Consider the following 25,604-nt stretch of genomic DNA (forward strand, 5'->3'; position numbering starts at 1 on the left):
CCACAGGCTGGTGCTGGCTATGCTCAAGCTACCAAAAAAGAGCCAGGGAGATGCCCCTAAGTGGGGTAGCTGGGCTTTGAAGATCAGTTTGAAATAGTCTGCATTGCTTTTTATTAGTACTCCCCTTGCCCAAGCTACAAGCTGATCAATTGTCTAGAACAGTGTTGCTAATAAAAATATAATATGAGCCACCTATGTAATTAAAACATTTCTAGTAGCTATGTTTTAAAAGTTTTAAAAATGGTGAAATTCACTTTAATAATGTAGCGATTTAACCCAATATACCTCAAATATTATTATTTCAACATATGATTAATAATAATTACTAGTGATACTTTTCTTTTTGGGTATAAGGTTTTTAAAATCTGGTGTGTCCTTCCACACACACAGCCCATTCCAGTTCAGACTCACCTGTGCCTGGTGGCTCTGGACTAGACAGCAGAGCCCTGGATTCCAGATCCAGGCCAGGCCAGCCTTTCTCACCTCAGAGCTCCAGCCAACCCTCAGCTCTTCACTGGGTGGCTCTCCAAGGTGGGTCCCAAGTGTCCTCAGTATTTTCAGCCTTGTGAAATTCTACTCAATTCAATTAGCTTCCCAACCACCAGGGGATTTGGTACCAGACACCTATGTCTTTGAGCAAAAACATATTCTTTTCAATCAGATCTGAAAAGATCTTGAGGGTATGCTAGAAGTACGCCCTTAAACTGCAACAAGAAAACCTGGGAAATGTACTTTCTTATAAAAACTGTAACTTTACCTGCGTGCCCATAGCTGCACAGGATGGAGGAGAAGGGCTATTGTCTCTGCCTCACTTTTGTTCGTTATAAATGAACGAGTCTAGTTCCACAACAGAGCCCTGCACTTCCTTTTTTCACTGCAGTGAAAGCAATGGGATTTTTCCAAGTATTACACATTTTTCGTAATGTGTAATACTTGGAATTTGTGGGCACTTACAAGCACTTTAATGCCATAAAATAAGGGAGCTGATAAAGAAGCCGAAATAAAGTATCTCTAAAAATAAAGATCAATCACAGAGTCGTTATTCTTAGCCAAAGACCTCTCCAGAATCTGTGAAAAGACTACTTGCGTGGGGGAAGCACCCAAACCACTCCAACAGGGCACTTACTAAACATCAGTCATTAGCTCCCATGGAGGGCACTTCACAAGCTGAGGGCCTCACACACAGTTAGCTGTCCAACCCACTCAAACAAACTTGATCTTTTTTTTTTTCTGTGAGGGGTTGCAGATGAATTCTCAAATGAATTGCTTGAGAAATCAATTTGACATATTATCATATAAAATCTTGGCTGCTTGGTAGAATGGTGAAAAGTTTCATCAACATAGCTTCGTTCTCTCCCATCTCACACCCAGTCCCAGCACGACGCGCCATCAAAGCCCAGGGGGCTTCTACACAGGAAAATCACGGCATCTTAGCTGAACAGTATGCAACTTCAAGTAAGATTATCTTATGCTTCTATTGTTCAAATGCAAAAGGTCTAATCCAGGGTGTGCACTGGCAACCTAGACAGCTGTATCTGCATCCACTCAGTCTGCCGCAAAAGGAAGAGAATCAATTTATACTTATTACCATATTATATTGCTCTTTCCTCTTTCCACTCTAGACATTTGGTCTCTGGAAGCCCAGAACTTGACTAAGGAAAGCTCTGCCCATCTTATAGCAGGCTGTATTTCTAGGTACTGGTAGAATTCTTGCTGGCTACGGAGAAGGAGCTGACCAGCCCTGCTGTTCCCTTTGGTCTCCTCTTCTACCATCTATTTCTCCTGAGGGGGTGAAGCACCTGCCAACACCTTCAAGTGGTGAAAGACATCAGGACTCTTCATTTTTAAAATGTATTTTATTAATTATGTCATTACAGTTGTCCCATTTCCCCCCTTTATTCCCATCTGCACTGCACCCCTCCTCCCACATTCTTCACCCACCCCTTAGTTCATGTCCATGGGTCATATAAGTTTTTTGGCTTCTCCATTTCCTGTACTATTCTTTAAAAAAAATTTCATTGATTATGCTATTACAGTTGTCCCATCCCCCACCCCTTTTATTCCTCTCTGCCCCTGAATCACCCCCCCTCCCCCAACCAGCATTTCCCCACCCTCGCCTTAGTTCATGTCCATGGGTTGTACATATAAGTTCTTTGGCTTCTACATATCCTATGCTAATTTTAACCTCCCCCTGTCTATTTTGTTCCTACCAGTTGTGCTTCTTATTCCCTGTACCTTCCCCTCCTTCTCCCCCCTTGCCCTCCCCACTGATAATCTTCCATGTCATCTCCATTTCTGTGATTCTGTTCCTGTTCTACTTGTTTGCTTACTTTGTTTTTGTTTTCTTAGGTTCGATTGTTGGTAGTTGTGAGTTTGCTGTCATTTTACTGTTCATATTTTTGATCATCTTTTTCTTAGATAAGTCCCCTTAACATTTCATATAACAATGGCTTGGTGATGATGAACTCCTTTAACTTGACCTTCTCTGGGAAGCACTTTATCTACCCTTCCATTCTGAACGATAGCTTTGCTGGATAGAGTCATCTTGGATGTAGGTCCTTGCCTTTCATGACTTTGAATACTTCTTGCCAGCCCCTTCTTCCTGAAAGGTTTCTTTTGAGAAATCAGCTGATAGCCTTATGGGAACTCCTTTGTAGGTAACTGTGTCCTTTTCTCTTGCTGCTTCTAAGATTCTCTCCTTATCTTTCATCTTGGGTAATGTAATTATGATGTGCCTTGGTATGTTCCTCCTTGGGCCCACCTTCTTTGGCACCCCCTGAGCTTCCTGGACTTCCTGGAAGTCTATTTCCTTTGCCAGATTAGGGAAGTTCTCCTTCATTATTTGTTCAAATAAGTTTTCACTTTCTTGCTCTTTCTCCTCTTCTGGCACCCCTATAATTCGGATGTTGGAACATTTAAAGTTGTCCTGGAGGTTCCTAATCCTCTTCTCAATTTTTTGAATTCTTGTTGCTTCATTCTGTTCTGGTTGAATGTTTCTTTCTTCTTTCTGGTCCAAACTGTTGATTTGAGTCCTGGTTTCCTTCCAGTCACTGTTGGTTCCCTGTACATATTCCTTTATTTCACTTTTCATAGCCTTCATTTTTTTCCTCTATTTTGTAACCATACTCAACAATTTCTATGAGCATCCTGATTACCAGTGTTTTGAACTGTGCATCTGATAGACTGATTATCTCTTCATCGTTTAGTTGAATTTTCTCTGGAGCTTTGATCTGTTCTTTCATTTGGACCTCATTTTTTTTCTTATCTAGGCACACCTGTTAAATTGTAAGGGACAGAGCCATAGGTATTCGCCAGGGTGGGGCAAACCATGTTTGTATATTGTGGCACTGTATGTGGAGGAGAGGACTGAGAGGGAACAATACTGCTTGCTCGGCTCTCCGTCAGCTTTCAGTCTACCCACAAGCAAATTGGGCCCTTCTGGTGCTGATTCCTGGCGTTGGTTTTGCGTACTTTCTAGACTCCATGGGTCTCCCCAGTGAGGCTTGGAGTTTCTCTGTCTGCCTCAACTCCCACAGGTTTTTTCAGTCAGAGGTTTTGAGGCTTTATTCCCCTGCACCGGAATTCCGAGTTGCATGGTGTGTCTCGCTCCCCAGTTGTTCCTTCCAGTTTATCTGCAGGCAAATGTGATACTGCCCACTTTACCAGCTGCTGCCCTGCTCCTTCCATTCCTCTAGCCGCCACCTTGCCGTGAGTCCTTTCTGCCCCTGCTGCCCATCTCCACCCCTCCTATTGGTCTGGATGAATGTTTCTTCTTTAATTCCTTGGTTGTCAGACTTCCATAAAATTCAATTTTTCTGGTTGTTTTTTGTTTTTAAATTTGTTGTTGTTGTTCTTGTGGTTGTGCCAGGAGGTACAGCGTATCTACCTACACGTCCAATCCTGGATGGAAGGCAACGTCAGGACTCTTAACCCAACTTTTCTTCCCATTCTAAGAAAAAAAAGGTCACCTGGTTCTTCATAAGGAGAGATCGGAAAGCTGGTGAGAGGTTGTTTCACAAGTCTGGATCAATGCCGAGAGGAGTCCTGCCACCCCTCAGCTGGGGGGTGCTGCAGGTGTAATGTGATGGCCTTCTGCTCATCCCTGCTCTAAGTGTGAGGAGTGATGCGTGTGTGTCTGTGCATGTATGTGTGTTTTACACCGAGGATATCCTATCTTGAAAAAGTCTTTCCAACTCTAAGACCAACTATCAAGAGCCCAAAGATTTTTCAGAAAAAAAAATGCAAGTTTCAGGTCTATAGAGCAAATGTAGTAAGGAAGAGCCATTTAGCAAGATGATGAGTTAGGTTTCTGTACATACTTACATTGGAAAGGCTAATCTTAGCTTTAAATAAGCAAGGCATTTTGCTCTTGCACAAAGGTCCCTGGATAAGGGCAAGAGAAAAATAAGTCCTACTAAAGACCCAGGCCCTGACAACTCCTTTCAGGGTCTGATCCTCTGTGGGGGTTTCAGAGCTGAGAATCAGTAGAACTGAGGATATGAATTCTCCTCCTGGTTCTGATGTTAACCACTTACTCATGAATTTCCTTGTGGTTTCTTTAAAATGGGAATAACAAAACCAACTCTGCCTTCTTCACAGGTTGTTGCTGAAGAAAACACAATGTAGTAAAGTTGAGAGTGCTTTGAAAAAATTGTCTTATGAACATAAATAAGGTAGTAAAGAAAATCCTAACCTTGTGAATTTGCATGCTGCCAGTCTATCTACCACCTGTGTCACAATGTCTCATCCATGATGTTTTGATGTCTGTATCTGTTTTTCTTTCTCTAAAACTTCTCTGCATATCCCTTGACTGTTCAAAATAGAATTCCAAGTGTGTATCATCTGCAGGATTGGGCAATGGCAGAGTACTATGTTATTCCTGGACCTCACCCAAAGTTCCAAGAACCAGACCATCTCTAAACTTCTTCCCAGCTTAAAAATTCTAATGTAATCTATGCAACAATCTCTAGCCAGGCATCTCTTATTCATGCCTTTGGACTTCTGTTTCAGCAGCTTAGTTGTGTTTTTTAAAGTTCATATCCCTGCCCCCAGGACCTACATGTTTTCCAACACCACTAATGAAGGCATGCTAGAAACAAACTGGGCATCTCTTCAGTGAGCTGACTGTGCAAGAGTTTGCTTGTGATTCATGTCTTGAACTGCCCAGCACTGGGGCTGGGTGGCTGTCACATAATATTTGCAGCATTTGGAAATTCTACCTCAATCTCAACTCTAAGGGTGTTAATCCTGGCTGACTACATGCATGTGCAAGGATCCAAGCACTGTGACTCACTTTGTGGATATGGCATTCTTGGATTTTTGATATTGAGACAGTGGAAAACTTTTATACCAGTATGTTTGTTGCCAATAATTCTTATCCATTAAAGCGCTTGACCTTTTACATATTTACGCAGCAATTTTCAAGGCTCACTATTGATCAGAGTTAGCACTCTCTGCAAGGAGTGACTGCTCCACAGTGCTGATAGACATGCATTAGTAGACACCAAGTGAGAATAGTTTAGGCATTTAGACATCAGTTATTTTGTAATCTTTATCATAGAGACACTGTACACATTTTGTTAGATCCACACCTAAGTATTTAATTTCCTTTGAAGCAATTATAAATAGCATATTTTTTATTTTTGTTTCCACTTGTCAATATATAGAAATGCAATTGATTTTTGTGTGTTGATCTTGTATCCTATAGTCCTACAGCACTCATTTATTCTCATATTTTGTAGGTTCTTTGGGATTTTCCGTATATACAAACATGATGTCTCCAAATAAAGACAGTTTTACTTCCTCTTTTCCAATATTTATGCCTTCCGTTTCCTTTTCTTGCCATATTGCAGTGGCTAGAACTTCCAGTGCTACACTGAATAAGAGCGGTAACAGTGAATATCCTCACTTTGCTCTCCATCTTAGAGGGAAAGCATGCCCTCTTTCACTATTAAGTATGATGGTAGCTGTTAGCTGTAACAACTCCATAGATGTTCTTTATGAGGCTGAGAAAGTTCCCCTCTATTTCTAGTGTACTGAGAGCTTTGGTAATGAATCACTGTTGAAATTTGTCAAATGCTTTATCTGGATTAACTGATATGCTCATATGCTTTTTCTTTTTCAGCCTGTTTATAAAGACAACACTGGTTGATTTTCAAATATTGAATCAGTTTGCATACCTGGAATAAATCCCAGTTGGTCACAGTGTATTATTCTCTTATATATGGATGGGACAAAAGTAGGTTTACAGTTGTTCATATGGAAAATAATGCAATAATTGATAATAATATAAGAATAAACCCTGTGTTTATGTACTCACAACTATGAACCTCCTTTTTTTCGGTCCTACGTATATATAGAAGAATAATACAACTTGTTAAAATTTTCTTGAAAACAATTTTTGAAAATCTTGTAAATGTTTTTTTATTTTTCTTTTTTATTGAATTTATTGGGGTGACATTGGTTAATAAAATTATATGTTTCAGATGTACAATTCTATAATACATTACTTGGAAAAAATTTTTCCAAGTTTTTTGGAAATTGATGTTCGAGTACAGTTGTCTCCATTTCTCCCCCCCACTGCCCCCCACCCCAGCCATCCCCACCTCCCACCCTTGATCCTATCCCCTTTGGCTTTGTCCATGTGACCTTTATACATGTTCCTTGACAACTCTTCCCTCCTTTTCCCCCATTATCCCTTCTCACCTCCCCTCTGGTTACTGTCAGTTTGTTCTTTATTTCAATGTCTCTGGAAACATTTTTTAATGTCTAAATTACTAGGAGCTATTGGCCTGTAATTTCCTCCCTCACTCCTTTCCTCCCTCCCTTCCTTACTTGTTTTTGGTCTTGGTATCAAGGTAATACTGTCCTCATGTGATTTGGAAAGTGTTCTCTCCCTCAAGCCCCCCTTCCCCTTTTTTCTGGAAAAGATTATATAAAATTAATGTTAATTCTTCATTAAATATATGATAAAATTCTCCAATGAAACCACCTGTGCCTAGAGATTTTTTTTTTTAGGGGGGGTAGACTTTGAAATTACAAAGCAAATTAAAAAAAATAGATATAGGGCTATTCAGGTTAACTATTTCAACTTGGATGAATTTTGCTAACGTGGTGTTCAAGCAATTGGTCCATTTCATACAAGGTGTGTTGTTCACAGGATTACATTATCCTTTTGTCCCCTGCAGGGTCTGTAGCAATATCCCTTGTTTCATTCCTGATATTGGTTATTTGTGTTTTCTCTCTGGTTATCATCAATCTTGCTAGAATTTTATTAATTTCTTCAAAAATCAGCTTTTGTTGATTTTCTCTATTGTTTTCAATTTCATTGCTTTCTATCTTTTATTACTTCCCTTTCTTGCTTTCAGTTTATTTTGTGCTTTTTAAAATTTTCTTAAGGCCCAACTTAATTGATTTGAAATCTATTTCCATTTTAATATAAGCATTTAGTGCTATAAATTCCCACCTCAGTGTTGCTTTAGCTGTATTCCACACATTTTGACATGTTGTATTTTAATTTTCATTCATTTCTATGTATATTATAATATTTCCTTCTTGACTTACAGGTTATTTAGAAGTGTGCTGTTTAATTTTCAAAAGTTTGGGGATTTTCCTATTTTCTTTTTATTATTGATTTTTTAGTTTGATTCTGGTATGGTCGGAGAATATATTGTATAAGATTTCAATTCTTTTAAATTTGCCAAGGTTTGTTTTATGACCCAGAATAAGGCTTATCTTGAATGTTCCATGGGTGCTTGAAAGGAATGTGGATTCTGCCTTGGCTGGTGTGGCTCAGTGGGTTGGGCATTGTCCTGCAAGCAGGTTGGATTTCTGGTAAGGGCTCATGCCTGAGTTGTGGGCCAGGTCCCTGGTAGCGGGCATGCAGGAGGCAACTGATTGATGTTTCTCTTGCAAATGGACGTTCTTCTCCTCCTCTCTCTAAAAATAAATAAATAAATTCTTAAAAAGAGAAAGAATGTTGATTCTTCTGTTGTTGGACACAGTGTTCTATTAATGTCAATTAGATCCTGTTTTTTTGATGGTATTGTTCTGTTTCTTTATATCCTTGCTGATTTCCTGTCTAGTAGTCTGTTAATTGCTGAAGGTGGAATTTTGAAGTCACTAACTATAATTGTGAATTTGTCTATTTATCTTTTCAGCTCTACCAGTTTTTGCTTTATGCACTTTGAAGTGTTTTTTTTTTACATGCACATTTCAGATTGGCATACTTTCTTGGTGGATTGATTGTTTATCATTATATAACTTCCCTGTTTGTCCCTAGTAACTCTCTCCTTGCTGTGAAATATACTTTTAAAATATTAATATAGTGACTCCTGATTTTTAAGTTAATGTTTGCATTGTGTACTTTTCTAATATTTTTACTTTTAACCTACTTATATCATTATATTTCAAGTGAGTTTCTTGTAGACTGTGAGTTTCTTGTAGTCTTACAGACCCAAAGAAATAGTTGGGTCATATTTTAAAAATTCACTCTTCTAAACTCTGTCTCTTAATTAGTATATGTAGACTATTTATGTTGAATATAATTATTGATAGGGTTTCAGTCTGCCATATTATTCACTGTTTGTGTTTTTTACTTTTTGTTTCTCATTTCTTTTTTTTTCTTGCCTTCATGTGGGTTACTTAAACATTTTTTAGAGTTCCACTTTGATTTATTTATGTCTTTGAGTGCATTGCTTTGTATAGTTTTCTTAGGTGTTGCTCTGAGTATTATCATACACATCAATAACTTATCATAGCCTACTGGTATCCACTTTGAGTGAAATATAGAATCATTACCTCCATTTAAGTCCCTTTATCCTTTCCACTGTGAAAACTATCTTCAACAGCTCACCTGGGGTAATAATAGAGTTTTGGAACTTTGAATCCAAAATATGCAAGCCCTGCCTGTCGGTTCCTGAACTTCTGGTGTGACCTTGAGGTCTCAGAGCCATTTCTTCATCCAGTATACACCATTGGTACAGGCACCAGGCCTGCAGGAATCCCATGTAACACACTCTCTACTATGCCCATGGGTGTACCTTAAAGAAACATAAGACTATAATCATCTACTATGCCTCAGACTTCAGATGTAATACAAAAACCATAGGCAAGATAAGCATCAATATGCAGTATCGTATCTGTGATTATAATTGGGAAGATGAAGTACTGGGTATTGGAAGGTATGGTTTCCACCATGGAGAGCCACTCCACTTTCAGGATTTGGTTACTATACTATCTCTGAATTTTGGAATTTAAAACCAATAATCAACTAATTATGCTTCCTGCCCTCAGTTACTTTCCTAACCCCTGGATCATTTACTTAGTGGATTAATGTACACAGTTCTGGATCATGGGATGTATTGTGTTCCTAGGTCAGTGTACTACTACTACCTGGCTAACCCACATTTCAAAATATTCAGGAAATAACTAAGGTGAATTTCCATTTTGTAGTGATTTTATATGCCTGTCACATATTTATTACTAATATATTCATTATATTATGACTAAATATATTACAGACAAAATCAGGTACTGAATATATTTGGTAGGCCGGTAGCTGTAGAAACTGAGCTGGACCTTGCAACCTGACTATCATTCTCATAGAAGTAGGGAAGGGTCTCATGTGAGAATCATGAGAGACTCTCATAGGTGAAGCAGGAGCAAGCACACTGAGCAGACAGAATGGCATGAACAAAGGCATAAAGAAGAAAAATCCCAGGGCATGAGAGAGGTATAGCAAACTTATCAGCTTGGATGGTGCTTTGGGTATGTGGGGGCTGAGGGTAGGAAGTGGAAGAAGCAGCTAGAAAAATAAATGGGGCAGATACCGGAAGATTCTTAAGTTCAAGCTTGAAATTTGAACTTAATTTTTGGTAGTACAAAGTTATCAAACATTTTAGAGCAGAGAAGTGGCATGAGCAGAACTGCACTTTAAACAACTAAATCTGGCAGCATCATGTGGATGGAATGAAGAAACTGCTGGCAGGGCAATCAGGCTTCTACAGAAGGAAGGGAATGAAACAGGGAAGGCCTGAACTAATGTGTAGCCACAGGAACTTTAAGAAATAGAATGATAGGATATAGCAAGTGGCTGAGTTTAGAGGCCAAGAAAGGGAAGAGAATCCATGGTTTTGAGTCTGGGTAATATCATTAGTGAAAGTAGGTAATTTGAGAGAAAGAGTTGGGAGGGTTGAGGGAGATGAAGAGAAATGTGAGATTCTGGATGTGTAGGACTTTAGGTCTGAGTAGATGGTTGGAAAGACTGGTTAGGAGCTCAAGGAAATCATGAATTAGGGATCTCCATCTGGGAGGCATCTAGACTGAGATAAGGGAATGGATGAGATCACCATGAGAAGGATCTAGAGAAAAAGAAAAGACACCAAAGACTGAACCCTCATAAGAAAACCAAGAAAATGCAGCAGGTAGGCAGACAAGGAATCAACGGTTCAAAGAAGGCATGATCAGGTCATACATAGGCTGCAAAGACATCAGGAAGTTAAGGACTGGGAAAGGGCCATTCCTTGGTTTGGCCCAGTGACAAAAGGTCTTAGTGGCCTCTAAGTACAGATGCCAGAAACCAGCAGTAGTAGACAGTGGCCAGGATGGAGGGACTAAGAGAGTTTAAAGGAATGATATATAGAGAGAGCTCAGTGGCTACAATGGTTGATAGATGTGGCTGTCTTGTTTTGTTTGAGAAAATATGAGCATGTTATAGGCTCAGGCAGGAACAGTATCTAAGAAAAGAACAAGATAGGTGTGGAGAAGGAATGTGGAAACAGGTGAGTTCAGGGGCAGCAGACGAGAAGAGAATCAGGCACTTCTGAGATGGAAGAGAAGCAGGTAGGATGAACTAGGAGAAAGTTCAGGTGAAAACAATGGAAATGGAGGAAGCTGCTCCTAAGGACCTGTATATCGGATTAAATTATTTTTCTTTTAAATCAACCCCTGCCCCGTTTTGCCGAAATAAATGTGATTCAGTGAGGGCAAAGGTGGTTTCCAATTCTGACTAATCATCAAAATTAATTGGGAAATTTTCCAAAAATACAGATTCCTAGGCCCAAACCCAGGCATAGTGAATCAGAATCTGTGGAGGCGGCCCAGGAAGCTGCATTTTAAAGACTCTGCAGTGATTCTGATGGGTAGCTTGTTTTTGGAACCTCCTGAGTATGGTTTTCAAACAACAGACGTTTATCAGAAGCATGGGGGCAGGCACTGATTGACCAAGACACTATAGAGTAGAGCTGTTAATATTTTAAAAAGCTCCCCAGATGGTCTGTTGAATCATGCATACTGTTAGGAATCATGGTGAGGAGATTGGATTAAAAAATAAACTAGTAGGAAACCAAGATGGAGGCATAGGTAGACACACTGCACCTCCTTGCACAACCAAAAGAAGGACAACAATTTAAAAACAAAAAACAACCAGAACTGACAGAAAATTGAACTGCACAGAAGTCCGACAACCAAGGAGATAAAGAAACATTCATCCAGACCAGTAGGAGGGGAAGAGAGGGCTCGCGGCAAGGTAGCTACTGGCGGACCCAGTGAGGTGGCGGATTGTGGAACAGGGCAGGCCAGGCGGCAGCCAGCAGACCCTGTGGCCCCACATTCGTGCATAGATAAACCAAGAGGAATGGTGGGGGAGCGAAGAAGACCACGCAAACTAGGGCTCCAGCGCAGGGAAATAAAGCCTCAAACCTCTAATTGAAAACACCTGTGGGGGTTGGGGCAGCAGCAGGAGAAACTCCCAGCCTCACAGGAGAGTCCGTTGGAGAGACCCACAGGGGCCTAGAGCGTGCACAAGCCCACCCACTCGGGAATCAGCACCAGAGGGGCCCAGTTTGATTGTGGGTAGCGGAGGGACTGATTGAAATCCGGCAGAGAGTGGAGCAAGCGCTATTGCTCCCTCTCAGCCCCTCCCCCACATACAGTGTCACTGTGCAGCGACCAGTGTTACCCCGTCCCAGTGAACACCTAAGGCTCCGCCCCTTTACATAGCAGGTGTGCTGAGACAAAAAAAAAAAATGGCCCAAAGGAAAGAACAGATCAAAGCCCCAGAAATAATTCAACTAAGCAGCAAACAGATAGCCAACCTATCGGATGCACAGTTCAAAACACTGGTAATTAGGATGCTCACAGAATTGGTTGAATTTGGTCACAAACTAGATGAAAAAATGAAGGCTATGCCAAGAGAAACAAAGGAAAATGTACAGGAAACCAATAGTGATACGAAGGAAACTGGGACTCAAATCAACAGTGTGGACCAGAAGGAAGAAAGAAACATCCAACCAGAAAAGAATGAAGAAACAAGAATTCGGAAAAATGAGGAGAGGCTTAGGAACCTCCAGGACATCTTGAAACATTCCAACATCCAAATTATAGGGGTGCCAGAAGGAGAAGAGGAACAACAAAAAATTGAAAACTTATTTGAACAAATAATGAAGGAGAACTTCCCTAATCTGGCAAAGGAAATAGACTTCCAGGAAGTCCAGGAAGCTCAGAGAGTCCCAAAGAAGCTGGACCCAAGGAGGAATACACCAAGGCACATCATAAGTACATTACCCAAGATTAAAGATAAGGAGAGAATCTTAGAAGCAGCAAGAGAAAAGGACACAGTTACCTACAAAGGAGTTCCCATAAGGCTATCAGCTGATTTCTCCAAAGAGACCTTACAGGCAAGAAGGGGCTGGAAAGAAGTATTCCAAGTCATGAAAGGCAAGGACCTACATCCAGGAATACTGTATCCAGTAAAGCTATCATTTAGAATGGAAGGGTAGATAAAGTGCTTCCCAGAGAAGGTCAAGTTAAAGGAGTTCATCATCACCAAGTCCTTATTATATGACACATTAAAGGGATTTAGCTAAGAAAAAGAAGATCAAAAATAGGAACAGTAAAAATGACAGCAAGTTCACAGTTATTAACAACCACACCTAAAACAAAAACAAGAGCAAACTGAGCAAACAACTAGAATAGGAACAGAACCACGGAAATGGAGATCACATGGAGGGTTATCAACAGGGGAGTGGGAGGGGGAGAGAGGGGGGAAAGGTACAGAGAATAAGTAGCATAAATGGTAGGTAGAAAATAGACAGGGAGAGGGTAAGAATAGTATAGGAAATGTAGAAGCCAAAGAACTTATATGTATGGCCACGGACATGAACTATAGGGGGGGAATGTGGGAGGGAGGGGGTGGGCAGGATGGAGTGGAGTGAAGTGGGGGAAATGGGACAACTGTAATAGAATAATCAATAAATATATTAAAAAAATAAAATAAACTAGTTGGGGAGCATACTTAAATTCACCATCCTCATTGGTTCTCTGTTATTTATGTCACCTGACAATTTCCTTTAGCTATTTCTCCAATCAAAACAGCACCTGCTTCTAACCTGCCTATCACAGGTTGACTGATGTAGTTCCCTGCAGCTTCTGCGTGCACGTCTGTAGGCAGCCAGGCCTGTGTGGATGCCATCTCTGGCTCTTTGGAGAGAGAATGGCTTTAGAATTTTTTGAAGCCTCTTTAAGGAAAGCATACAGAGTAACACTGCTCTTACCTGAACGAACTGCCAGTGTACTTTATTTAAAAAAATGCAGAAAGATGTAGGATGAAGAAAAGATGACAGTAAACGCAATGACTGCTCATATTTCACAAATATTAAAGAAAATATTTCCAGGCAGATTCATAATTAATCTGATGAGAAAATTCCTTGCACTGTTAAGTCAGTTTTTTTTTTAAAAAAGCAGGAACAACAATACAACAACTACAGAACTGAGAGCCTTACTTGTGTGGCTCTCAGGTAAGAGTAACCCCAGCCCTTTAAATGCCTCTCAAAGAAAATCCAAAATTTTCTTTTATCCAAAATGACAGTACAATCCAATTCCTGCTCCAGCGGCCCCAATGATCTTACAAGAAGGAAACTGTCAGTCCTCTTCCCTTTTACAGGACATTCCTTTGCATACTCAACAGACAGTACAAGTTCAAAGGCCCTATTCCCCAAACCATAATAATCCTATAGTTGAAATATGAAAGATAAAACAGTAATATGGAAAAACTCTTACCCTGATGAAGGCTGGCTCCAGCTGTGGCTCAGTAAGTCAAAAACTAGTAAACTTGCTTGTAATAACATCCTAAAATTTCCAAAGGTTATTTTCTTCCCTCCACAGTTAAAAAGACATCTCCTACAGAAGTGTCACATCTGTGACGTGTCCAGATTAATGCAAGAGGTTTCTTGCTTATAGTAGTTTTTCTGATTAGAGATTAAAGGAAAAAAATCTGCCTCAAACCTGTTACTTAATATTTTCTAATAAAAAAAATTCCATCTTCACGTTTCACAGCAGAACTGTGTGATTTTTTAAACAGAGGTAAATTCTTCCCCATATCAGGTATCTGAAAGTTTTTTGCATTTCAGTGCAAAAGAAAGAGACAAAAGGTTATCCAGAAAGTTTCAAATGCGTCTTAGTAACATAAACTGAAGTTAGCTAGCTTCTTTAGTATCGAATTACTGAAGCATCTCACTGAAAAACCAAAATCCTCCTTGCAATTAATAAAGAATTGTGGTATTCTAACAAAGCTGGAAGCTAAGAATCTGTTAAATTCCAAATCTTTCCATTCCTAGATGAGCTTTGGTATGCAGATGTTAATAGGATGCCTTTCTTTTTTTGGCTAATGTTCAGGCTGGAGTCTGTGAAACAAACTTTTTTCCATCCAATGATCTCAATTTTAGGATTTCTTTCTTGCAAAATGTTAGTAGTTTTACTTGGCAGATTGCCAGAATTCATTCTCTCCCTCTTTCTTTGTATTACTTTCTCTCTTCTTCCTTCTTATTTTTCTCCCTTCTTCACCTTGTCTGTCTTCTACTCTTCAGTAAATTATGGATTTAAATAAAAGTCTAGTTGGACCTATGCTTTAGGTGGTGTTTGGTAGGGTTGCTAGATTTAGCAAATAAAAAATTCAGAATGCTCATTTAAATTTGAATTTCAGGTAAAAACCAAATAATCTTTTTTATTGTAAGTATTTCCCAATTGTTGCATAAGACATACACGGACAACAGGGTGGGGGCTGACTGTGCGATCAGGAGGTGGGCCGGGCAGAGGGGAGCAAAGAGGGAAAACCGTGGACAACTGTAGTAACAGAACAACAATAAAACACTTAATTAAAAAAGACATACTTATACTAAATAATTATTCCCAAATAGTACATGGACAGACCTACGCTAAAAAAATTATTCCTTGTTAATCTGAAATTCAAATTTAACTGGGTGTCTTACATTTTATTTGGCAATCCTAGCTTGAAAGTTAAACAGAAGGGATAAAAAACCAACAAAGACATCCATTTACAACTCCTGGAAGAAGAGAAATCTCCGCTCCCATCCTTCTGAATGCTGTTTGTCTAGGTGTAACCGTCTCTATGGCATCACTGCAGTTTATTGTTTGACCCATCGAGTTTACGAAAAGCTGCACAGAGCACACTGCACCCTGACACTGAAGAAGTCCACTGGGGTTTCCGGTCTCAGCCAGCATCGTCTGGTCCAGAACTTGCAAAATCGGTCCCCCAAACATGGGATTTAGGTCAGCAACAAAATCATACAAATATTTATTTTAACTGATCATTTTTCTTCAATATTTGAACATCAAATTTAGTATTTTCAAAGGCACTGAGTTTTCTCTCTACGCTTCTCACCCTGAGGAGATTTAGCGCAATTGGCAACAGTAATTATTAGAAAAAATAGAATTCAAATGTAATAAAATGATGACCTCTTCTTGGACATTCTGAGAGAGCAGATAAAAATACTTGTAAGCTCTAGACATTTAAAGATAAGAAAGATCTTAATTATGTTAATTATGAATTCAAGTGTATTTTCCAGCATCTTATGTATACTCAGGGTTGACACATAATTTGGAAATGCTATTCTCTTTCTCAGAGACATGTTAATATTTAATATTTTGGAAAGATTTTGAAGTCTAAGAGCCAAAATGGAGGCTGTACAGAAGTGTGGGTAAAAGCATCGCTTCAGGAGTCAAACTGAGTTCAATTCCCGGCTCTGTCTTACATGAGATGTGTGGCTCTGAGCAAGTTACTTACCCTCTCTGTGCATCACTTCCCTTATCTGTAAATGGGGACAACCATTCCAGAGAGCTGTGAGAATGATATAATTAAAATGCTTAGAGTAGTGCCTGGCACATAGTAAATGCTCAGTAAATTCATTTGACCGAGCCCAAACTCTCAATTGGAAAGCAAAACACAAAATGCTAGAGACTGTCCCTATTTTTATAATTGGTTAACGAGAAGAAACATATTTTTCTTGGTGATCAAATGGAAAGCATATTTTTTCAAAATTGTGAATAACAATATTTTATGTATTTATCCATTAAAATCTTTGTATTTTCAGAGTATGTAACTTCTAGTGATTTATGAAATTAGCATCATATTGTTTCAAGGAGTGAAGCTGTGTGGTTGACTGTTCTGCCCAACATCAGTGGTTTTTCTTGTTTCACCTGCTGATTATTCTCTCTGTTTTACAGAACTACAAAAGCAAACCAAGAACACTCTCTTCCCATCCCTAAAAGCCAACTGATCTAATTCAGTCTCCCAGCTTTAGTGTTAAACAGACTTTCAAATGAAATAGTCCCCGGTCACTGGGTTTGCTGCCATCTGGCCACTTTGAACTTCCTTCGTCTGTGTTCTGAACCAGCAGTGGCGTCCAGCAGTGCTGGATCTGCACAATGGCACAGCTCAGGTGTCTGCAGTCCAAGGCAGAGCAGAGAAAGAGGGCTTTCAAGTCCGACACCTCTGGGGCGATATCCTGGCTTGGCCACGCTCCCTGTGTGAGCCTCGGTTTCTTTATCTATAAAAAGGGAGATTTTAACGCTGTCTACTTTCTCGAGTTGCTATGAGGATTCACAGACTTGATTCACCCTGCAGGGTTTTTAGTTTACACCCGATGTCCCTGCATAACTATTACCTCATATTATATAGTGATCCTATGTTTACAAAGAGTTTAGTACACAGTCTGGCATAGAGTTAGTACACAGTATTTGTTACCTCTTAATTATATGTATCAACACTGGTACTGTTTTGCAGAAATGCCTTAACTCCCAGAGTCCTCATTTTTAAAGCAGGAATGCCTTTTTAAGGTAGAAAGGTGCGTGTGTGCATGTGTGTGCAAGTTTGGTCAGCTGCCCATTATCCCTTTGTGCCCTGTCTCTTAGTGTATCTCAGCCATGTAAGAAGCTAAAAGTAGAGGTGGAATTCTCTGTGGTAGAAGGTGCGGGCAGAGGCTCAAATACTTTCCATGCTTGGGTGGGATCATGTGAACACTGCTTCACCACAAGATCCTAAGCCAACTGCTGAAGGCCCTCTGAGGTGAACAGGTAGGCCAGGCTGCAGAGCTGTCCTTTTATTTCTGCTGGCTACTGGCTCGTCAGATGAATTTCAGACTCCAGCCCCTGCTATTTCCACGACCTCCACCACTGCGCAGAAATCCACCTTTACCCATTGTCTGTGACCAGGTATCCTCCCACCTCCTCCAAGCTGCCTTACAGGCTCTTTGGGACACAATCTCTTGAAAATATGGAGGGAATGTAGATATTAAGGGCTTTTTAGGGCCATACCAGCTCTTTGTTCAGAAACAGGATTTTTTTCTTTACTATCCCTTCCACTTGTTTAGGTCTGTGGCCCCCTACATGAGGCCACAGACCTAAAGGGCTGTCACCAAGTGGCTCTGGAGCCGACCTAGACTGAATGTCAGCTGTGTTAACTGAAACCTCCACTAGTCAACATACTACTCTGCAATCTTGACTTTCTCTTTTGTAACATAAGATGTAATAATGTAATAATACACCTCATTGGATTGTAGTGAGAATTAAATAAGACACTGTGTTCACTCCAGTGCCTGACACAAAGCAGGCAATGGATGCATGAAGTATTATGCCTGGGAAGGGATGAGCATGGGGCGCAGAGAGTCTGCGATCTGGATGCAGTGTGGGGAAGGGAGGGATTTCAGTCTATAAGTATATAAGCTCTGTGTTTTGGAGGTTTACATCTCAGTTAAAATCTGTAGCTGAGAAAGAACAAATCTAGCTAATGGTATTTCTGAAAAAGATATAATAAAATGCACAAGTGTTCTTCAACCATCCTGTGTTATTCTGCACTCATTCATTCATACCAGTAATTCTTGCTGCATAAGGATTCTGTTCTAAATTCTGGGCAGTCTATGGCCATACCACCCGGAATGTACCCGATCTCGTCTAAATGCTGGGCAAGGCTTATACATAAGAGCATGAAGAAGCTATATGAAAGCAAATATTTGAAGGAAGTAACTCAGTCTTTTAATATCAGGCAATATTTATTGATTGCCCACTACAATCAATATGGTAATGTTTGTTGATTTATCACACTTTCCCATGGCCCCAGTGACTCCTCAGAAAGATGCTGCCATCTGTCAAAGCCACAGTGAATACAGAGTAGCTACAGTGTATTCATTATATCTCTGTGGAATGAAGAGGGCACTGATTGCAAAGGTGCTTAACTCACCTGTAGAGACTCTGTCTGACACCTTAACCATTTAGGGAAGGGAGCCATTGCTTATGTGATCTAATTAGGAGTCATTGAACAACTTTACCTTCTTGCATGACATACTCCTCCAATACCGACTTCTTGAGCCTTTGAATGGATCCTAAAATTTTCTGAATTGGCAGTCCTTTGGATTAGAGCCTGCCTCAGTCCTGTTAGAATGCTTGTCTGAGTCTTCTGAGGGGAGGACTGTAGATGCCGCGTAAACTAATCATGTCCTGCCCATGTCCAGACCAGGGGGCAGATCTGAGTGAAAACAGATTCACTGGATGCAAGTCTTTGGGCAAACTTCTTACCCCTTTCAGTCTTGGTTCCTTCATCTGTAAAATGGGGAAGGGAGAACTAGGCTATCAGGAGGACTGACGAGGTCATTTACATAGTGACTCAGCCAGGGCTAGAACACAGTAGGGCTCATTACCGGCACTGCCTTCTTCCTCCTTCCTTGGCACAAACTGTCTTGTTAGGTAGTCAGTAACTATTGCATTTTGTGACTATGGGCTGAGAAAAGTGAATTTCTGTGATATGACCTGCATTTAAAAATATTACGCAAGAATGGAAAATGTCAGAGTAATGGTTGGCAACTGTATTGTGACACCAGCTTCAGTACATATACCCTTGTAGGGTATGATGTAAAATGTGGTTTTGATTGTACAGGTTATGTTCAAATAGCTTGAGATGAGTATCTACCTAAAATAACTGAGAGTAGGGACTCAAAGACATATTTGCACACTCATGTTCGTAAGCAGCACTGTTCACAACAGCCAAAGGCAGAAGCGACTCAAGTGCCATGGATAGATGAACAAACAAACATACCCACACACAAGAGAATATCAATCAGACTTAAAAAAGGAAATTCCTGGCCCTGGCCAGGTAGCTCACTTGGTCAGAGCACTGTCCCCCTATGCCAAGGTTGTGGGTTCAATCCCTAGTCAGGGCTCATACAAGAATCAACCAATGAATGCATAAATAAGTGGAACAACACACTGATGTTTCTCTCTTTTTCTTTTCCTCTCTCTCTCTAAATCATTAAATAAAAATTAAAAAGAAAATCCTTAAAAAGGAAATTCCTTTTCTAAAAGGAAGGAAATTCTGACACATGCTACAACATGGATGAACCCTGAGAACTTGTGCTGAGTGAAATAATCCAGTCACAAAGGTGCAAATACTGTATGGTTCCACTTCTATGAGGTACCCAGAGTGGTCAAAATCATAGGAACAGAAGAATCAATAGAATGGTGGTTGTCAGGAGCTGAGGAGAGGGGAAAATGGGGAGTCATTTGCTATGGCAATTCGTTAATTTGGCCTATTAATGGGCTCAGAGCTCAGTTTGGGAGGATGAAAAGAGCTCTGGGTATGGTTGTGATGGCTGCCCAACAGAGTGAATGCACCGAATGCTACTGAACTGTACAGCAGTCCCCCTTACCTGTGGTTTTGCCTTCTGCAGTTTCAGTGACTTGTGGTCAACCACAGTCCAAAAATATTAAATAGCAAATTCCAGAAATGGACAATTCGTAACTTTTACATTGTGTGCTGTTCTGAGTACTGTGATACATTCTCCTGCCATTCTGCTTTCTTCTGCCAGGACGCGAATCATCCCTCTGCCCAGCATCTCCAGGCTGTACATGCTCCCCACCCGTCAGTCACTTAGCAGCTGTCTCACCAGATCGTCTGTCGTGGTATGGCAGTGCTTGTGTTCCCGTCACCCTTATTTTACTTAATAATGGTCCCAAGGTGAAAGAGCAGTGGAGCTGACAATTTGGATATGCCAAGGAGAAGCTGTAACAGGCTTCCTTTAAGTGAAAAGGTGTGTATAATATGTATAGGAAAAACACAGTGTGTATAGGGTTTGGTATTATCTGTGGTTTCAGGCATCCACTGGGGGTCTTGGAATGTATCAAAATGATTAAGATGGTGACTTTTATGTTATGTGTGTTCATCATAATTAAAATTAAAAAAACATTAAGTTACGAAACAAAATTTTTAAAAACCTTGATTTAGGTAACATGCTGAGGGGAGGTACGTTGTGATGGAGCTGCATGTGCACAGGAAAGAGAAAGCATGAGTCTCTGGGAACCAAAGAGGGGACAGGGGAGCAGACTCCCTAGTTTTGCCACTGACTTCTCTTTTAGACCTCTGGGACCATAGGCCTTCCAGTCTGGTGTAAGAACATGGAAGATAAGCTTTGTGGTCATGTTCTGCAATGGCATAATTTCTAACCACATTCTTGGGTTCAATTAGTGTTTTAATTGGAGAGTATAAGCAATACCACAGCAGTATCAAATTTCCCTCTCAGGTAAAACTGACAAAATCTCCTTACATCTCTTCTCCTTCAACCGTCTTGCCCAGCCCCATCTGGACGCATTGGTACCTGAATGCTGGGTCAAGGGGTTCCTTCCTAACCATCAGATAAGCCTTACCTCTACAAGGCCTTCAGTCTAGTTTGTTCATCTACCACAATGAGGGGGTTCGAGGATCCCTATGGGAAGGAATCCTCTGGGGGCAGAGACCTCATAAACTGAAAGAGCAGCCATAGTTCATCATTTGAGACATGGATTGCTGTGACCAAAGTAAGTATCAGGAAAGTTTAAAATTTCTCTGAAAAAAAGCATTTATTGGTAACAGTTCTCAAATTGACTTTGATCTCTTAACTTCAGATCAGTTTGTATGACATATAAGTGCACATGCATGAATAACAGGTGTCTTTATATGTTTAGTACATAATTGTCCCTGTGTATATTCTTCCTCCGTATTTAACATTTTCTAAGATAGCTCTATAATGGGCATAAGATATTTTTAGTGAATACTGTTATGGACTATGAATACTGTTGTCTTCCTCCAAAATTCATATGTTGAAACTCTAACCCCCAATGTGATGGTATTAGGGGGTGGCACTTTGGGAAGTGATTAGGTAATGAGGGTGGAACCCTCATGAATGGAATTAATGCTCTTATAAGAAGAGACATGAGAGAGCTTTCTTCTGCTTTTGCTGCTCTCTGCCATGTGAAGACACAATGAGAAGATGGCCAACTGCAAAGTAGGATGTGGGCTGTCACCAGACACTGGATCTGCCAGTGCCTTGATCCTAGATGTCTCAGCCTCCAGAACCGTGAGAAATCATCTTCTGTTGTTTATAAGCTACCTGGGTTATGGTAGTTTGTTACAGTAGCCTCACCTGATGAAGACAAATCCTCTTCATTGACTTGAACATATTTCACCTTTCATCATTATAAATGACCCAAGGAGTTTCACATTGTATACCTGGAAAGGAGCTTTGAGTACCACCTAGAACCACTCTGCCCCACCATTCAATGACATCCAAGTCTTCCAAGACATTTTAAAACAGGAGTCAGTGGTGGAGGGGAACTCTTTCGCCACCTCCAGGCCATGTACTCTTCACTGGGAGAGGTAACGCCATGTGTCCTTGTCTTTGGTCCTGTCATCAGAAGGCCTGGGGAAGGGCTCATTTTGGTTGACATCTTTGGAGTAGACTGGCCATTCAGCCTTTCTGCTTCAGAGCTAAGCTTCACTAGAAGACTTATATAAACTTCTGTTTTTACCACCCTTAACCCTTTCTAAGTTCTCTACTTTTTTTAAAAGAAGAGATTTAAAGTTTAATAAACTCTTATCACTACCAACTGCCAAAGCAGGGTTGTTTTCTATCTTTTATAGATCGTGAATCTAGTTATGATAGCAGTAATAACTATTTATTGAGTGCCTACTAGGTAATGGGCATTTTCTATTGATTAATTCCAACTACTGTATTAACACTGGAGAAAAAACTTATCATGGGTCACTCTAATTCCATTTAAGCTCATAATAATTTCCAAATCTTTTACTGTGCAATGTTTACCTCTGATGAACCATTTTTCTTCTGCCTTATTTTATTTTTTTCTCCTAGGAGTTGAGTATTGTGTGTTTAATTCCATTTCAAATCTTCCATTTATTCTTGAAGGTTATAGTTGCTTTGTTCAATTGAGGCTCATCTACAAATATAGAAGGATCCTACTTGAGGATTTTTCTATAAGCCTATGCTGTTGACCTCTAACTTGAGAGCGAATTTGTTGATGGTGGAAAAATCTGAATTAATCAAGCATGGTGACCCCACCAAACCGTGGCTTTCACAGTATTTTGGAAATCTCCGTTTCTTCATTACTTCTAGAGCTTTTCTAGTGCAGATGACTTTCTAGCAGGATCTCAGTTCTACTCTTCCTCTTCAGGTATTCAATTATCTGCTCTTTCCAGAATGATTACTGTCTCTAGAGAAACTACCTAAGAACTCTGAGATAGCAGAATGGGACAATGGTTAAGAGCTTGGCTTCCAGGATCTGAATACTGGGTTCAAATCTTGACTTTGCCAGTTAAAGTTATATAACACAAGAACCTTAATTAGCCTATTTTGCCTGTAAAATAAGGTATTACTGGATTTCTGTAAGAAGTAGAGGTGATAAAATATGTCAAGTGTTAAGACTAGTACCTGGTCAATATAAACAATAAAAACATGGTCAATAAAAACATGGTAATTGTTATTATTATAGGGAAGAAAAGCTGTCACATAAATATTGATCCTTTCTATAAACTTATTTTTACTTATTATTTTTTAAATTGAGTTAAAATTTTTTGTGGATATAAGTTTTCAGTAACTTTGGGTATACAATAAGGAGTGTGTTTACTTTTGTAAGAAACTGCCAAACTGTTTTCCAAAGTGGCCCTAACTTTGTGTTCCCACCAGCAATGTATGAGAGTTCCTGTTGCTCCATGTCCTCACCAGCATTTGGTGTTGTCTGAGTTCTGGGTTTTCACTATTTTAATTGGTGTTTCCCAGATGACATATGATGTGGAACATCTTTTCATATGATTATTTGCCATCTGTATTTCTTCTTTGTTGAGAAGTCTGTTAATGTCTTTGGCCCACTTTTTATTTGTTTTTTTTTCTTATCATTGAGTGTTTAAGAATTCTTTGTTTGTTTTGAGTATCAGTTCTTTATCAGACGTCTTTCGCAAGCATTTTCTGCCAGCCTTCACATTCTCTTGACATTGTCTTGTCACTCTCGCAGCCCTGAACACCATCCTCTGATACTTCGTGCCAATATGTTTATGGTTTGCTCCTTGAGTTCTCGTTGTTCTATGTGGATTGGGCAGTACTCTCAGGGAGGAAGCTGTATGAATGTAAATTTCACCCAGTCCAATTTTCTTCTTTCAAGGATCAAATTCCCAAAATTTTCTGCCTTCTAATAGTTGAAAAAGCATTTTGTCCAGAGTTTATAATAGTTATCTACAGGAAAGTTAATCCAATATAAGGGCTCCCATCATTAACATTAACTGGTACTCTACAGAAATTTAAATTTATTGGTTCTTTTGTGTTAAGAATAAACTACACTTTTCATCTTTATGAATACTCATAAAATCATTGAATAATATCTCCTGAAGGGATCTTCAGATGTTATTCAGATTACTTTGTCCTATCAGGCAATGATTGTCTAAAACTTACCATGATTAATCTTTTGCTTAATTAATCTCCAGTGAGGAAAGAGTCTTTTTCAGGAAATTAGCTCTCTGTCTGGAGACTCCCAACTTTATACTTTATTTTGAACCCATATGATAGTTTTAAAGGACTGACAGAGCCATGGACTTATACAGACAGAGGGATGTACAGCTTTACTGAAGCCAAGTCTAAGCCACCAGACCAGGAATGTGAAAACCATGTCTTTCCTAGGGCCTGTGTGTGTGACCAACAGTTTTCTCTTTGCTCTGCCTCATCCCTCCAGCTCCCATGGAGCTTATCATTTTGATGTTTTACGTAGGTTCTCTCCCCTTGTTCTACCTCCTGGCATCTGTACATTCCTGGTTCTGCCTACTTGGCTTCTGAATCATTCTGATTACTCTGACCCTTAATGTTATGAGTTGAATCCCCCTCCCCACCCCAATTGATATGTTGAAGTCCTAACCTCTCAGAAGGTCACTTCATTTCAAGACAGGGTCTGTGTAGTGCTAATCATATTAAACAAGGCCTTTTGGGTGAGCCCTAATCCAGTGTAACTGGTGTTATTATAAAAAGGGGAAATCTGGACATAGAGGCATGCTAGAGGGAAGGTTATATGAAGAGATGCAGGGAGATAGATGTCCATCTACAGAACAAGTCACCAGGCCTGGAACAGATCCTTCTTTCACAGAAGAAACCAACCCTACTGACTGATCTTGGATGTCCAGCTTCCAGAATCATGAGATTATATATATATATATATATATATATATTTTTTTTTACTTAAGGCACCCAGTCTGTGGTATTTGTTACAGCAGCCCTAGCAAACTAATACACTTACCATTTAACAAATAATCAGACCCTCGTTTTTCTACTTGATTCTGACTCATGGCTTTACTTTGTTTCCTAAGATCTACTGACTCCTCAGTATGGTAAATGGGCAAAAAAGCAAAATACCCCAATTATTTTTAACTTAAGTTGAATGGCTTTTACGAGTCCCTGCCATACCTGTCTACCTAAAACATAAAGCTCAAATAAGGTACTGCACAAAGAATGCTTATAAATCTAAGACACTCTGAGTCCTTGCTCTTTATTACATGCTGCTCCTCCTGCCTAATCACTACAGAAGTGCTGTTGGAGAGCTCTTTGAGAGGATCAGGTTCAGAGTTCTCCACCTTTAAGAGATATCCATGCAACCTCAGTTTTATTTCTGCTATTTCTAGTTCAAGTCGCAGGAGAGGTCGATGACTAAGTAAAGAGGTAGGAATGTGGGGGCAATGCTCAAAGTTTTCACTGCTCTCAAATCTCCAGAATGTTTAAAATAATTTCTCAGACAACATATTTATTTTCATAAGGTACCGATGTATGGAAACCAGTTCTCTTAGAGAATAGATTTTTTAAAGAAATGCATAAGGGAAGAAGAACTTAAATGGTACATTAAACTGCATTAACAAAATTGGTATCTACTGAATGAGATTTTAAAATTTGTAAAATTAAATGTGGGGAGTTGGCAGTTTTCCAATATATTTTGTATGTACCTTTGTATGTTTTTAA

The 25,604-nt window shown here is 39.8% G+C and overlaps 1 protein-coding gene across 4 annotated transcripts in view; it reads right to left on the reverse strand.

The window, feature by feature from the left end:
- The window catches only part of AFF3 (ALF transcription elongation factor 3), a 571,288-nt gene that overhangs the window by 136,785 nt on the left and 408,899 nt on the right, over positions 1–25,604 (reverse strand). For 2 of the 4 annotated variants that reach the window (XM_053924521.1, XM_071221519.1), the window contains exon 10: positions 16,082–16,135. The exons of the other annotated variants lie outside the window; for them this stretch is intronic. In XM_053924521.1, the coding sequence (XP_053780496.1) occupies positions 16,082–16,135 (54 nt within the window). The remainder of the gene's footprint in view (positions 1–16,081; positions 16,136–25,604) is intronic. 4 annotated transcript variants of the gene reach the window in all.

The sequence above is a fragment of the Desmodus rotundus genome, chromosome 5 (genome assembly GCF_022682495.2).
Source record: "Desmodus rotundus isolate HL8 chromosome 5, HLdesRot8A.1, whole genome shotgun sequence".
Taxonomy (NCBI): domain Eukaryota; kingdom Metazoa; phylum Chordata; class Mammalia; order Chiroptera; family Phyllostomidae; genus Desmodus; species Desmodus rotundus.